Source organism: Phasianus colchicus, chromosome 10 (genome assembly GCF_987193195.1).
Source record: "Phasianus colchicus chromosome 10, bPhaCol1.hap1.1, whole genome shotgun sequence".
NCBI lineage: Eukaryota > Metazoa > Chordata > Aves > Galliformes > Phasianidae > Phasianus > Phasianus colchicus.
In genome coordinates this window covers 7103661-7117038 of record NC_143445.1, presented here as the reverse complement: position 1 = coordinate 7117038, position 13378 = coordinate 7103661, and the positions used below count along the sequence as shown (strand labels likewise).

The 13378-nt window shown below is 36.9% G+C and overlaps 1 protein-coding gene across 4 annotated transcripts in view; it reads right to left on the bottom strand.

Annotated features, from left to right (window-relative positions):
• The window catches only part of CLSTN2 (calsyntenin 2), a 486477-nt gene that overhangs the window by 46161 nt on the left and 426938 nt on the right, over positions 1–13378 (bottom strand). For all 4 annotated transcript variants that reach the window (XM_090147201.1, XM_090147200.1, XM_090147202.1 and 1 more), the window contains 3 exons: positions 10201–10386; positions 7270–7518; positions 6839–6960 (listed from right to left, as the gene is read on the bottom strand). In XM_090147201.1, the coding sequence (XP_090003327.1) occupies positions 6839–6960; positions 7270–7518; positions 10201–10386 (557 nt within the window). The remainder of the gene's footprint in view (positions 1–6838; positions 6961–7269; positions 7519–10200; positions 10387–13378) is intronic.

Here is a 13378-nt window from a genome sequence, read left to right as displayed (position 1 = left end):
TGGAATACATAAAAACATGTATCAATAATTTCAAGAAAATGCAATTAGTTAAATTATAAAATATTTTCTGTGGGCAGTTCAGTTTCTCCTTAAGGGATATAGAAGGTTTACAGAGGCACAGAGCAGTCACTGCATTTCACACTGGGCTGGACTACAGAAATCAGAAATGCACAAATCTAGGTCAATTTATAGAAAATACTTCAGAGCCAGGCTAAAGGAATATTTGCATGTCATAAAGCAAGTTCTTGCCAGCCACTGCGTTTTGTTTTTCAATATTTTGTTATTAGCAATGATATCACAGTTGCATTAAAAACATATCTCTAAAATGCTCCTACGAGCTGGAATCTCAAAGAGTTTTTTCAGCATTTGTCAGCACTGCTGACTCATCCTTATGCTAACAAAAGCTGTTTTGAATAACAGCCTGACGCTGAACAGAAAATTATCAAAATAGCACTTTAAGATGGAAAATGGTAAATAAACCATCTCTGATAAGACAGAGCTAAAATGTAAAAGACTCGAGGTATTGCAGAAGTTTTTTGAGTCCTGGAATGATTTCATCCCAGTTGCTAAATTAACATGATTCATTTACCATTTCTCTCTTACTGGCTCCGATGTAAGTTTGGAGCTTTGTTTCTTTACTCTTATCAAAGCTGTATGTATGCATAGATCAGTGCAGGTTTGCATACCAGTTTTAAAGAAGGACTTAAGAGCATGAAGAACTCTTCTGGACTTCAAACAAAGATGGATAATAAAACTCCACAATAAAAAAAGTTAACTTTCAGCAGGGCATAATGTTAGCAAGTATGGGACTGACAAGCCTTGGGTTCTTTACATGTAAGTGAAGTACACAGCACACAGTGATGGCAAAAGCTTGTGTCTTCCTCCTCACTTAACTCTCCAGGACAGAGACAACTATGTACTGCCCATAAAAAAATCATTTATTTTCTTTCTTTCTGAGTCTGTCAAGAAGGAGGACGCTTAGGGCTCCCATAATGTAAATGATTGTCTTCTCAGAACTAGATGTACACAGTTTTGAAAAATCAGCACGAGAAGTTTCCACTCATAACTGCTGTAACTCAACAGAAACAGTTAATTTAACTAAGACAAGGTGCAGATTCCAAATCCCTTTCACTTTGCCTTCTTACCACAAAATTATGTGTTTTTTTTTCAAAAATCAGCTCCTGCTCTATTATGTCTTTTCATGATGTTTTAAAAAGTAAATGGCAATGAAGTGCTTCACTGAACAGTACTGCTTTCTACAGGTAGAAGACCCCACTATATGTGGTCAGTGAATTAAATGCAAGCACAGCCCTGCCTCGCACCTTCAGTGTGTCTCTGTATGCACTGAGACGGAATGCATCACACCCGTATTTATCTAAATAACCTGCTTTCTCTATTTCCTATTATGGAAGTAATTGTATGAGAGTTTTCCAAAATGAAAAACACTCTGCACACTTATTTTGGATTATTCAAAGCAATTTATCTCATCTTAAAAGAGAAACAGTGACTGTCTGTCTCTTTTGCTGATTTAGAATGACTCTGGACCATGCAGTGCAATCCCTGTTTTTTAAGGGGATCAATAGCGATTTTGATGTGGGCTGAAGGACAATCTTCAGGATGATAACATGGACATAAAACAATATAATTCTCATTGCAAACAAAAATAAGTTCATTAAAAATGTGGATACTTGGCTAAGATCCTTTCCCCCACTCAAAGAAGTATTCCCATTCTGGCTCAAAAGAAGGAAAAAAATCTCTTGGCTTGATTGTCCCTCAGCAGCAGTTCAAGTAATGTAACATCCATAGTACACAGAGTGTGAAAGACACTGTGAATTGGCTTGCATAATGTTATGTTTTGCATTCTAACCAATGGCTTGTATGCCTTGGTTCATTATTCAAAGCATTATTTGGATTTAGTTCCATGAAGGCTAGAGAGAACAGTTACACAGAAGATGAGGGACAGAGTTCTCAGTCTACTGACCTGAAATAAAGAGGGCAGTTGCTGCAAAAATTTGACGATCAAGAGTTTTTCCTGAGGATGACAATGAGGAAAGGGGCACTAATTCAAACCTTCTCAATAGAGTTGTTAGCAGAGCTCAGGAATATTTTTGCATTGACAGGAAAAGAAGTGAGAAGACTTGATCTTTTGTTTGCTTAGTTTTTATCTCTCTAAGAAGAAATTCTGCCAGTGTTAAAATCATTCTCCCACTAATTTTAACAGTGCTCAATTTCTGAAATATATAACCTCATTACACATTGATCTCTTTTGTAGTTCTGGTATGCACGCATCAAGGAAACTGACAAAAGCTAGACCCAGCACTAGTGGCTGAAAGGAAACATGATCAAGAGTGGGAGTTAAGAATCTCACCAGCTCCCCATTTTCCTAGCCTGCTGTACTGCTGCAGAGATCAGAAAGCTCAGAGCTGAACCAGAACCATACCACATGTGGTTATCTCTGGTGTGCCTGAGGAGGCTGTATAATACAGCCATTTTCTGAAAACATGTCATCTGTCCGTAAGATGAGGATACGTACATAAAGAACCCTAAACATCAATCACCACAATCACCAAAGTATATTTCATGTGTTATTCTTTGATGGCCCGAATTTATATTTGACTACCTAAATTGTCCACTTTTAGCACACCTGTTCCTACTCATTTGAGAAAATTCAATACTGGTTTAGGTGCCTTTACTGACTTTGTTGACAGAGCCTTTTTTAATAGGTACTGTGGTGTGAACGGAGTCATATAATTAAGTATGAGAAACTGGGGGGAGGGAAGGGGAATCAATTACTTCCACTCCACATTTCCTCCCATTTCTTATAAATAACAAAGACACTTTCAGTTCAAAGTCTGTTAGCTCTTATTAATGCTTTCTTAATAGTGTAATAGTAAAGGGACATACACACAGGCCATGCACACTCTGTATAATAAGCAAAAAATTTCCTTACTGAAGTCCATCCAGTTTAACGTAACAATTAGGGCTGGACACCCTTAAAGCCATACTGAAAATAAATTCTCCAGAACTACCTTGGCCACCAGAGCTATGTGGAAGACTCAGACGCTTCCTGTGCATCACAGCTGTGGCTGCATTGCATCTCAGAGCTTCAGCGGCACTGCTCACATGTAGGTATATAAAATGGGACACGATCTCCTGTCTTTGGCCAAGAACAGAGACTGCAACTTAGGTTTGTGCCATGCTTCCGCACCACAAAGATGTGATCTAAAGAATTAAATTAAATTTGGAATGGTAATAAAGTCACATTCCTGGCCAATGCCAGGAAAGAATGAGTAGTTTTGTGGGCTAGGTAAAGCCCAAAGCAGCTGGTATAATAAATTTTACTACTCTGCTGTAACAATGATAAACGATTTCACTCGTTTATGCTTCACCCTATTCCAAGGTCACAAGATTCCCCTCAGCAAAAACAAGCCATGAATTGTTGCAATCATAAAGCGAACTCAGCAATGAAGTATGCTGCCACATTTTACTCTGCTCTAGCTGTGCTTGGTACCAACCATTGAGCTGTCATGCACAGTTATGTATGCAACCTGATCTGTAGCACTGCATATCACAGTGCATTGCAGACTGTGAGAAAATATCCAACAGTTAGCTACAGCCTAATGCCTATACTTAAAAACAAACAAACAAACCCAAAACCCTGAGGAATCTGAAAGATTTGTCACTACACAATGAACAGTTCTGAACGTGAGATTCCCAAAGGTCTTTCAGAATCTAAATATTAAAAAAAATAAAATAAAAAAATTAAGAGCCTGGTCTCATCAATCTGCCTCCCACCTCCCTTTAGATATTTGTAAACGTTAAAGAATAAAAATGAAGAGTATGTATAGCTCATCAGTAACATCAATGCTACGCTATTTCCAGTGCAAGGCTAATCACACACAATAATCGACTTGATAATGAATCACAGAATCACAAAACATCCTCAGTTACAAGGGACCCAGAATGACCATCAGGTCCAACCCCTGGCTCTGCACAGGACCACCCTGTGTCTGAGAGTGGTATCCAAACTCTCCAGCAGCTCATGGCCATGCCTACTGCCCTCTGGTGAAGAACCTTTCCCTAACCCCCACCTGACACTGTTCCATCCCATTCCCTGCTGGCTCAGATTAAACTTGCTGTCAAGCAGAACACCCAGATTCCTTTATGTTGAGCTGCTCTCCTGCCTCTTGTCCCCCAGTCTGTACATATATTCTGGGTTGCCCCCTCTCAGGTGCCGATTTGGCACTTGGCTCTTGTTCAACTTCATGTAGCTCTCACATTTGTCAAGATCTTTCTGCAAGGACTCAACCCTTGGGGAGACAACAGCGCTTGCAGTTTAGTGCTGTCCTCAAAAACTTTCTTTTACAGATTTAGCACTTAGTCCTGTAGAGGGGAGTGTAATCTAGAAGGCTTAAAGAACATCACTGACTTTTTTTTATCTTGCTTTCTAAATTTCTAAAATACCAAATAAAACCATAGGAACCAAAGAGGGGTCATACATCTCCTGTTTATGCAACAAAATGTACTTAAGTGTCAACAAAACATACTTAAGTGTCTTTTTCTGGTTGGACCAGAAAAAGGGAGATGGCTGACGTTGCAGAGCATCACGTGGGTACACAGCTACTCCCCTGCAGAAACCAGGCTATTGAAATCACAGAGCATTTGCAAGAAATGGCAAAAAAACTGGAAAGAGACTGCTATGAGCTGTACTATAGCAGCGTTGATCCTGCCCTATGAGAATCTTTTCCATTTATTAGGAAGTCAGAAGATCATATTAGAGATGCAATTAATTGCTAATGAGATTTATCTTATTGACACACAAATGCATATGGCAGCCTGTTTAGTATGTACATTTTAGTTCAATTTTATTTTTGTTTTGGAGTTTACATAAGAGACTGTTTCATGAATAGGCTCATGAAAAAGTTACTCTCAGAAAAATTCCCTGCTGAAAGAATCAATTATTTGTAAAATACCATACTTAAAGCATGATATACTTCCATCTCATGTAGTTCGGGATATACTGTCTATTTCGTGATATAAGAAGGAAAAATAGAATTTGAAAGGTAGTAGCATTTCAGTACTTTCTGACTTATGTCTTTTTTTAAAAAACAACAAATCAACTCTGGAAATGATATGGAGAAATGAAAGTGCGAATAAAGTAACTGTAGCTGGACACATTAGATGAAAAAGTTTTTTCACACAATCAGATACGTCCCCCGAAAATGCAAAATTTTTCTTGACAGTCCATTTTCCAATGCTTCATCATGGCTAAGCTACAAGAGTTACACACAAATTTCTGTTACTGAATGGACACAGTTACTCTCCCATTCTAAAGATACAGAAGAGAAGCCGACTGCATTCAGCTTTCCAAGTCAAAATATAGTCATTCCAAAAGTAATGTCTCCGTGAAAACTACAACGAATAGCACAATAACACTATTTGATACAAAAAATTCTCAGCTACAAAACACTTTTCTTCAATACAGCCACCACCATTAGCTATACATTTTCACCAGTGATAAACAAGCCTGCATGGCTGTAGCCTCACTTTCACACTGCTGTCACCGCTGCTCCCATCCACTGTTTAGTCTCCATAAACCTTCACCAAGCACTGACATATGCCAATGGGTGCAATTTTTTTTCCACATGCAGGAATTCAGTGTCACCCCTTTGCTTCATACACACATCCATGTCAGACACCATTCTGTCAGACTGCTTCTCTGCTGCTATCTGTCACATGGCAGCAAAACGCAATGGAATATTGTTGGGAAGGTTCAACCTCCACTGCCATGTTGCCAACATCTGTCTCTGACATCATGGACCAACATCATCAAACAGGAAGCATTACTTTTGAAGCCGACCTCACATTTTACATAAACTTTATAGTACCATTGAGGATTTTAGATCTTTACTATACAGCCATTCGAAATTCATCTTAGCACTCAGAACATTGGTTACTTGAGACTGGTAATCTTAAATATGATATAATGCAAATGTATCCCTTTCTAGGCACCAAGATTTTGAATCACATACAGCAGAAACTGTTTCCAAACTGGTTAATGGACATGAAAACCAAGTGCTATGATCATCCCATGGTTTATCACCACATTCTTTTGATAATCAAGACACAAATGGTCTTTCAATAGGCATTTTGAAGGTAAATTAGCGAAGTTACCACTCCTATATATACATCTTTGATACTACAGTGTGGGCCAAAATACATGAATAAACTTGCTTATGTAAAATACCAACTTGATGGAGATGTGTCTTCTTTTATCCAAATGATCCTTATCTTGTTTAAAATTGATAAATATTTCAAAGACAACTTTTATCTCTTTAATAATAATTTCCTTACAATATACTCTTCATAAAAATGAGAAATTACACACAGCATAGCAGATAAAAGTGAAAATCCATAGATTAGACTTAAAATATATTAAAAATTTCTTCCCACGTCAGCATACTCTGTATTGAAAAGACTTCTATCACTTCCATTATACTGATACAGTAGATTGTTTTTTTTTTTAAATGATAAATGGAAAATTTCTGCATGTAATGTCATGACTCTAAGATTCTCCACTGACAATGGATATAAAACTCTACTTAGTGTTAAATATGACTCCACTAAAGAACTTATTGAAACGAATGATTGAGCCAAGCTAATTTAACTCTTTCTCTGTGGAGCCCAGTAAAGTCTCACAACAGTTGGAATTTCAAACGTAACTGAAGTAGTCTTCTGATTTCCCCAAGGAACTGCATTAGTATTTGAGTTGTTCTCTATGATTTCTAAAGCAGATGGATAAATGAGTGGGTTACAGATAAGAAAAAGCCAGAAGTACCTGATCCAGTTTCCAGTGGAACTCTGCAGGGCGGAAGGTGTCGGCCTGATCAAAGTCTTTACGCAGCAGAAACACTAACCGGCAGTTGTGCACGTACAAGGCATAGTGATGTCGGTTCATCTCTGAAAGAGAGCGGAGGAAGATTAGTGAGCTGAACTATCGTCAACGCTTTTGTTTAGGTTAAAGTGTTTCAAAGCAATACACATCTAAAAGACAGAAAACCCAACAAATCAAAATTGTGTTTTTTCCAATATTGTGCATCATTATGGTTCTAGTGAAAGCTATATAATACCTTCCAGAACTATGCCATATTCATTTTATGGAAGCATTACGTCCAAGTTAATAAATAAGACCCAAATCAATATTCAACCTAACTACTTATAGAGCTTCACCAAATATGTTATGCCTTTCTCCTCAATAGCAAGACTCACCTGTCTTGTCAGAGTTGCAGAGAATAGTCTCCTTCTCAGCTCTTAGTCCTGGGCTAGGTCCATGTTTCATCCACAAAGAGATGGTGAATTGATCAGTTAAATTCTTTGGGACTATTCCATCTGGGATTTTGGCTCCTTGTTTTCCATCAAATTTAAAAATCATGTCATTATTATCCATGAGAAGCCCGGCTGTCCAGTTAGTTGTTGCACTGGGAGATGGTAAGAGATCAATGGCACCTGAGGATGCTCCTGCAGATGGTATATAATAATAACAGAATGAGAGATTAATGAAAAAGCTGTACAGATGAATTAACCATGGGTGTGGGGCCTGAATCACACATTTATATTATTTTCACATCCCAAATAGTCCTGCAAGTTTCACTATCAAATTGCATACACATTATTTAGTAGCCAGCATGTTAAACCAGTAAAACCAGTAGATGAAACATACTGCACAGTGACTACAGAAAACATCACATTACTTCTCTTAGAAATTTCTCATTATTTTCTAAAATTCATTAGTGACATTTCTTCAGTTATTTCAAGAAGTGCTAAAACTAAAACAAAGTTTTATACCTCCAACAGGAAAGCTTCATGTCCTCTTTCCCTGTATGCACAGAGATATGTAGTATATGCGGGTAACGTGTAGCCAAATTCAGTACAGTGGATATGAATGTAAAACAAGTGCCTTAATGTGCAACAGACACCAACGGATACTCATATTGTTGGCATGAATATCACTGCATACAGAATATTCATTGTAAAAGAAGTAGTATCACTTTAATGCTGGATTGTGTGAGGTTGTAGCTCCATGTGTTCTTGCCTAATAATAGATACAGGACTTCAGTGGTACTCAGAACTCAGATTAGCCCCTCTCCAGAATGTAAATCATTAGTCAGTGGTCCCGAGCTAAATGCATTTATTTGTTAGAATTTACTAGGGGGGGAACCCTTGAGTCTTTCACACATTGTTTTTTGTTATTGCTGGATGACAAGGTAAAAAAAACACTTCCTAAAATGCTTTGAGGCACAATACTAATAGGTCCTTGTCTTTAAATGATTTGGCTGCAATTTAATCAGTAAAACTGCCCACCTTTACTGTCAAAAGTAAGTACGCATTACTGAGTTACTGAAAGGCAGAGCTGAACAATCAGTCACATAAAGAAAAGTGAATTTTAATGCATGGTCCTCAGCACCTGAATTCTCTGCATTTCTAACTGACAAATTAAGAACTGAGCGCAGGATTTATAAACTGGATCTTCAGTTACAGAGAGACAATCTTGTTTTTTATATGGCGCAAATGAATACTTGTCTCTGATTGCTCAATTCCGCACTTTCTGCAATCACACAATACTTCACTGATGGAAAAAAATGCAGGGTTTTCTTCCTTCACTAAGAATTTATTTATCCAACCATAAGACAAAATAAGATCATTTCTAGAAGAAAACTGTTTTCCATAAATAATTTATTTAACCTGCTTTCATAAGATTACTTGTTCTCTCTACAGTAAATATGGCAACAAAAGCCAAGTATTAAAATGTAAATCTTTCCAAATGCAATTCTGATGTAAAGTTCACTTTCATTTTAACCTTTTTATCAAAGTTCTAATATCAGTTTCTACCCTCCCTATACTTCTCTATGAAGAAATGGAAACCTTGGACAAAAAAAAAAAAGCTCTTTCATCAGTAAGACATTCCCCACTTCCTTTACCTATGCTTTTTACATTCTGTTTTTTCAACTACTTTACATCCCATTCCCTCACATATATGCTAAACTACAACTGGAAGTTCAGCAGTATAGTTAGATTCTGTCAAGTAGCTCATACAATGCCTGCAGCTACTACAATGCCACTGTCAAACCTGTGGAAATATATTGACAATTCTGTCTTTAACCTCTTTAGACCTACACATGGTACAGCCAGCCACTGAATTAAAGTTTGACATTGGGGAAAACTCCAGTTTATTCACTAGAAAAAGAGAAATTCAATGTGCTAGTCCTTAAGTGTTAGCAGGTAAAGTAATGTTAATAAGGAGCTGCTCAGAGTGTTTGTGCCATTTGCAGTACAGGTCTGTAAGAGGCATAAAATAATGTTCTTCTCACTACCAACATTAAGTTCTTAGAGTCAGCAAAAGTACTTGACTTAAGCTATAATGTATTTATTTTTATTTAAAACACTAACATTTTATGAAATCAATTTCAGGGTCTGGTCTCATAGCTTTGTTCAACTTCTCAATTTTAACGTCATGAACGTAATGATGCATACAAATGGTAATGGGCTATCTTTTTTTTTTTTTTTTTTTAGGACATTAGTTGGACGGAGATACAGGATTAAACTAAGCAATTTTCAGGTTGAAAATATTGTGACATTATGTGAATTCTGTTACTCTCCTTCATGTTTACCTCTTTTCTCAGTCTCCACAAGTGTTTCTTAAATATTTTTCCTCAAATGATTGTCTGTAATTTCCTTCATTTTTGCTTGCTTTTGCTCTGGCACAGTACTTAGCAGCAGAGCAGAAAGCTGAGTGAGGAAGACTTAAAACACAACATAGATTCAATTATGAAATCCTATGGTCTTCATTTGATGGCCAGTTTATATGTGAAATCTCAATATACTGTCACAAAAACAGAATTAGCACCAAAGGAAAAAAAAAAAGTGAAAGATGTAGGATAAGAAAATAGGAAAAAAATAAAGAAAGGAAGAGCAGGAGATGAAGGAAAAAAAGGAGTAATGCAGGAAAAAGGCATGAAAAAAAAGTGAAAATAAATGGAAGAGAACAGGGCGCTAGTTAATCATCAGTTCCTTGATTTTTGTTGCTACAATCAAAGATGAACCAGCTGAGCTAAATGCATATATTGTGTGCTTAGAAGTCACAAGGATTTGGCACTTCTTCTGTAAAAAGATTGTTATATTGACTGACAGCCATGTTCATACCACATAGTTTCTGCAGAGATTTTTCTGAGTAGGTTTCACGATCACAGCCCTTTCCAATATAGTTGGTCTGCAATTCAATTGTTGTATGTATTGATGAAACTGGGCCATCACACGTTTCTAGATGAATACTGGGAAACAACGGTATGCTGCCAGAACCAGGCTTGTATTCAATACGTTTGTTCCAATCTGGAAAAGTACAACAACAAAAAATTCAAGAGAGATTAAAAATGAGAAAGGATTATGTAGTTTTAGATGACATACTGCTATCAAATGCCCCTGGCTAAGACAAAAATCATTTCTTTTATTAATATCCTATAAATTTGGTTTTGCCTCACCATCAGGCTCTATTAAGTATTACCACTAAATCACACAAACACAAGTTACATATTCTGACATAACTGCTAATCAACCTGGGTCTCCAATGTCCATGCTGATATGGCATTCTGCAAGCTAGCTCTACTGAGACGAGGCTGTTGGCTCCACTGAATGTAGTTAGATTTCATAGTTTAAGATAAGAAGAAATATCTCCAAGGACCTGCAATAGGCATCAGTCTTACTGGACTATGTCCAAAAGCTAATATAACATGTCTATAGTGCTACCTCTTGTCTTTTAATTTTGTTAAGTATCCATGACTGAAAGTTAGAGCTCAAAAGACTACTCGTGCATTCAGCTAGGTCTGGCTAAAGCTGTGCTCGTGCAGATGTTTCACAGCCAATGTTGAACAGTCACCTGCCTTAGACTACCTGGACATGGTACACATATCACTGTTTCTCAACTGAAGCATTTAATTTTTTAAATTCAATTAACTACAACTTGCTTCAGAGAAATCCTAAACAAGCATCATTAATTAAAAACATGAATTTTTGGCTATTTCCTGTTCATATTTCAGCCAACTGTAGGCAGCCTACTAAAGAACATAAATGACAATGCCACACTAATACAGAGATGTAAACAGTTAATTATTTTGAAGTCACAAAACTATTCAGCTCTGCTACCAGAGTGTACCATCTGTGTACCTGTAAAATTTCCCACCAGAAGTACTCTTGCATACATAGTTAAAGTTCCTCTATTTTTAGTTCTAGGTAAAAGAGGAGTCTATAAATGGAAAAAAAAAACCAAAAAACTAGGTCCTGGCAGTCAATGAAATCTCTTAAAGCAAATGTACAGCGACAATTCAGTAAGTGAAAAAAGTTTGGTGCTTTTCAAGAGACGTAGTTTTCAAAAAGCTTGAAGAAGAATGCTCTATAAAATACCACAACAAAATCCAGCACTTCAGGCAAAAACTTTGGAATGCAGAGCAATTGTTAGTCCAGAGCACAGACAAAAAAGATGAGATGCTGACAATCTGCATCTGCACTGGAACTCTCAGATTTTCTTCGTGACTTTTAATAGAAATGGTGATGACAAAGCATTTTGCTTCTTTGAGGAAGCCCAGACTTCAAAGAACATTCTGTAGATATTAAAACTATTTTTATTAGAATTTTTAGGACATCCCTGACTAAAAGACAGCTATGACTACTTCACTGCCTGTGCATATATCAGCTGAGTTACTATTGTAGTACTGATTTTCAGGTAGTAATATTCCATATAAAGTTAGATTTGATCTGCAGTATTGCATACATTTCTCTTTACTGTCAATGTAAACAGTTCCCATTGAATTTCAAGAACCATAATGTATATAATGACAATAACAGATTTATCTTTCTAATCCATTTTTGAAAGTCGAAATTAACATTTTTCCAATCAAATGACAGTAGGAAATTATTTCAAATACTTAAGGTAAAAATAAAACAACTTGTTCTGAACAAGCTAATAATGTAACAATTAACATAAGAATTATTGCTTTTTCTAATCTCCTATTCACTAGTAAGGCATTATGTTCCTCACCAACAAGAAAAATAATAGTCAAATCTGTATCTCAGCAGCTTTCAGATTTCAGACAATTTCTTGTTTCTCTGTTATAACTAATTAATTGGCTCTCATGAAAAATATTCATTATTGGAAATGTAACTGAATTACTCACTGTAACTTATCTACATGCAAATGCACATGCAACTGCAGATACATGAAGAATGCTTTATATAAAATACGATAAATAAAATGCCTCAACTCATATGGAAGAATAATGGTACTCTATTACTGCTATATGGGCGTCCCTTGAGTTGGAAGAGTTGTTTCATTTCCCAGTATTACCTTTCTACTTGTTAAAAATGATGACTTGTGACCAAGTCCTGAATGTTCTAAATTACCTGCATTTTTCTCAGCTCTAAATTGTAAAACATCAACTACACTTGAATTAATGTCTTTGTACTTTGGTCTCCTGCAGCATCACAGATCGATCCAAAATCCTAAGTCTCACTTGAATTACTTTCACTGATGGAAAGACACTTCAGTTTATATTTAAGAAGTCAGCCAAGACTACCCCAAACCACACACAGGGCCTTCCCAGGCAGGCACAGGGCGATACCTGGGATACCTTAAAGTTAGTAACACCTTTGCAGCTGTCTTATTTATACAGCAACTGTCCCCATGGCATTTCAGCGTCCCAGAGGCGCTGAGGCTGAGGCCAGCATCTTCTGTATCTGACTACTAGTGAAGTTAGTAACATTGAAAAGGGCACAGAGTCAGAACTAGCAAAAAGAACTGCTGGCAGTGTGAAGAGGTGTTTTGGTTTTTTTTTATGAGAAAAAAAGGATTTTTGAGAAAGACCCAAATCTTTCATTTAACATTGAATGTGGCAAAGTTGGTCATTTTACTTTCTCCCAGAACTGCATCCTCTATTGGACACATTCAAAAGACCAGCACCTTCCCCTCAGGAATGTTGTGGCAATTTTTCTGTTCCTCTACAATTGATTCAGAGGAAGAATCTTACGTAACCTAAGTCTGCAAAGACTGAATTTCAGAACTGGTATTTTGAACTTGATCTTAAAATGTGACTCATGTCCAGAGTTTTCAAACAGTCAGAAGATACAGCCCCATCTGAAACAGCAGGTTGTGCTTGATTAACAAAACTCAAACAGAATCGTTTGTCCTTTGGCACAAGCTAATGTACAGCACTACCACATTACAGTGCAAATTTAGGAAAGTAAACACTGACTTGGGGGAAGCCAATGGGAAAAAGTTGATTAAAATCAGCCCTGTTTAGCCTGGCAAAAGACAGTCTTCACTTGGATTTTT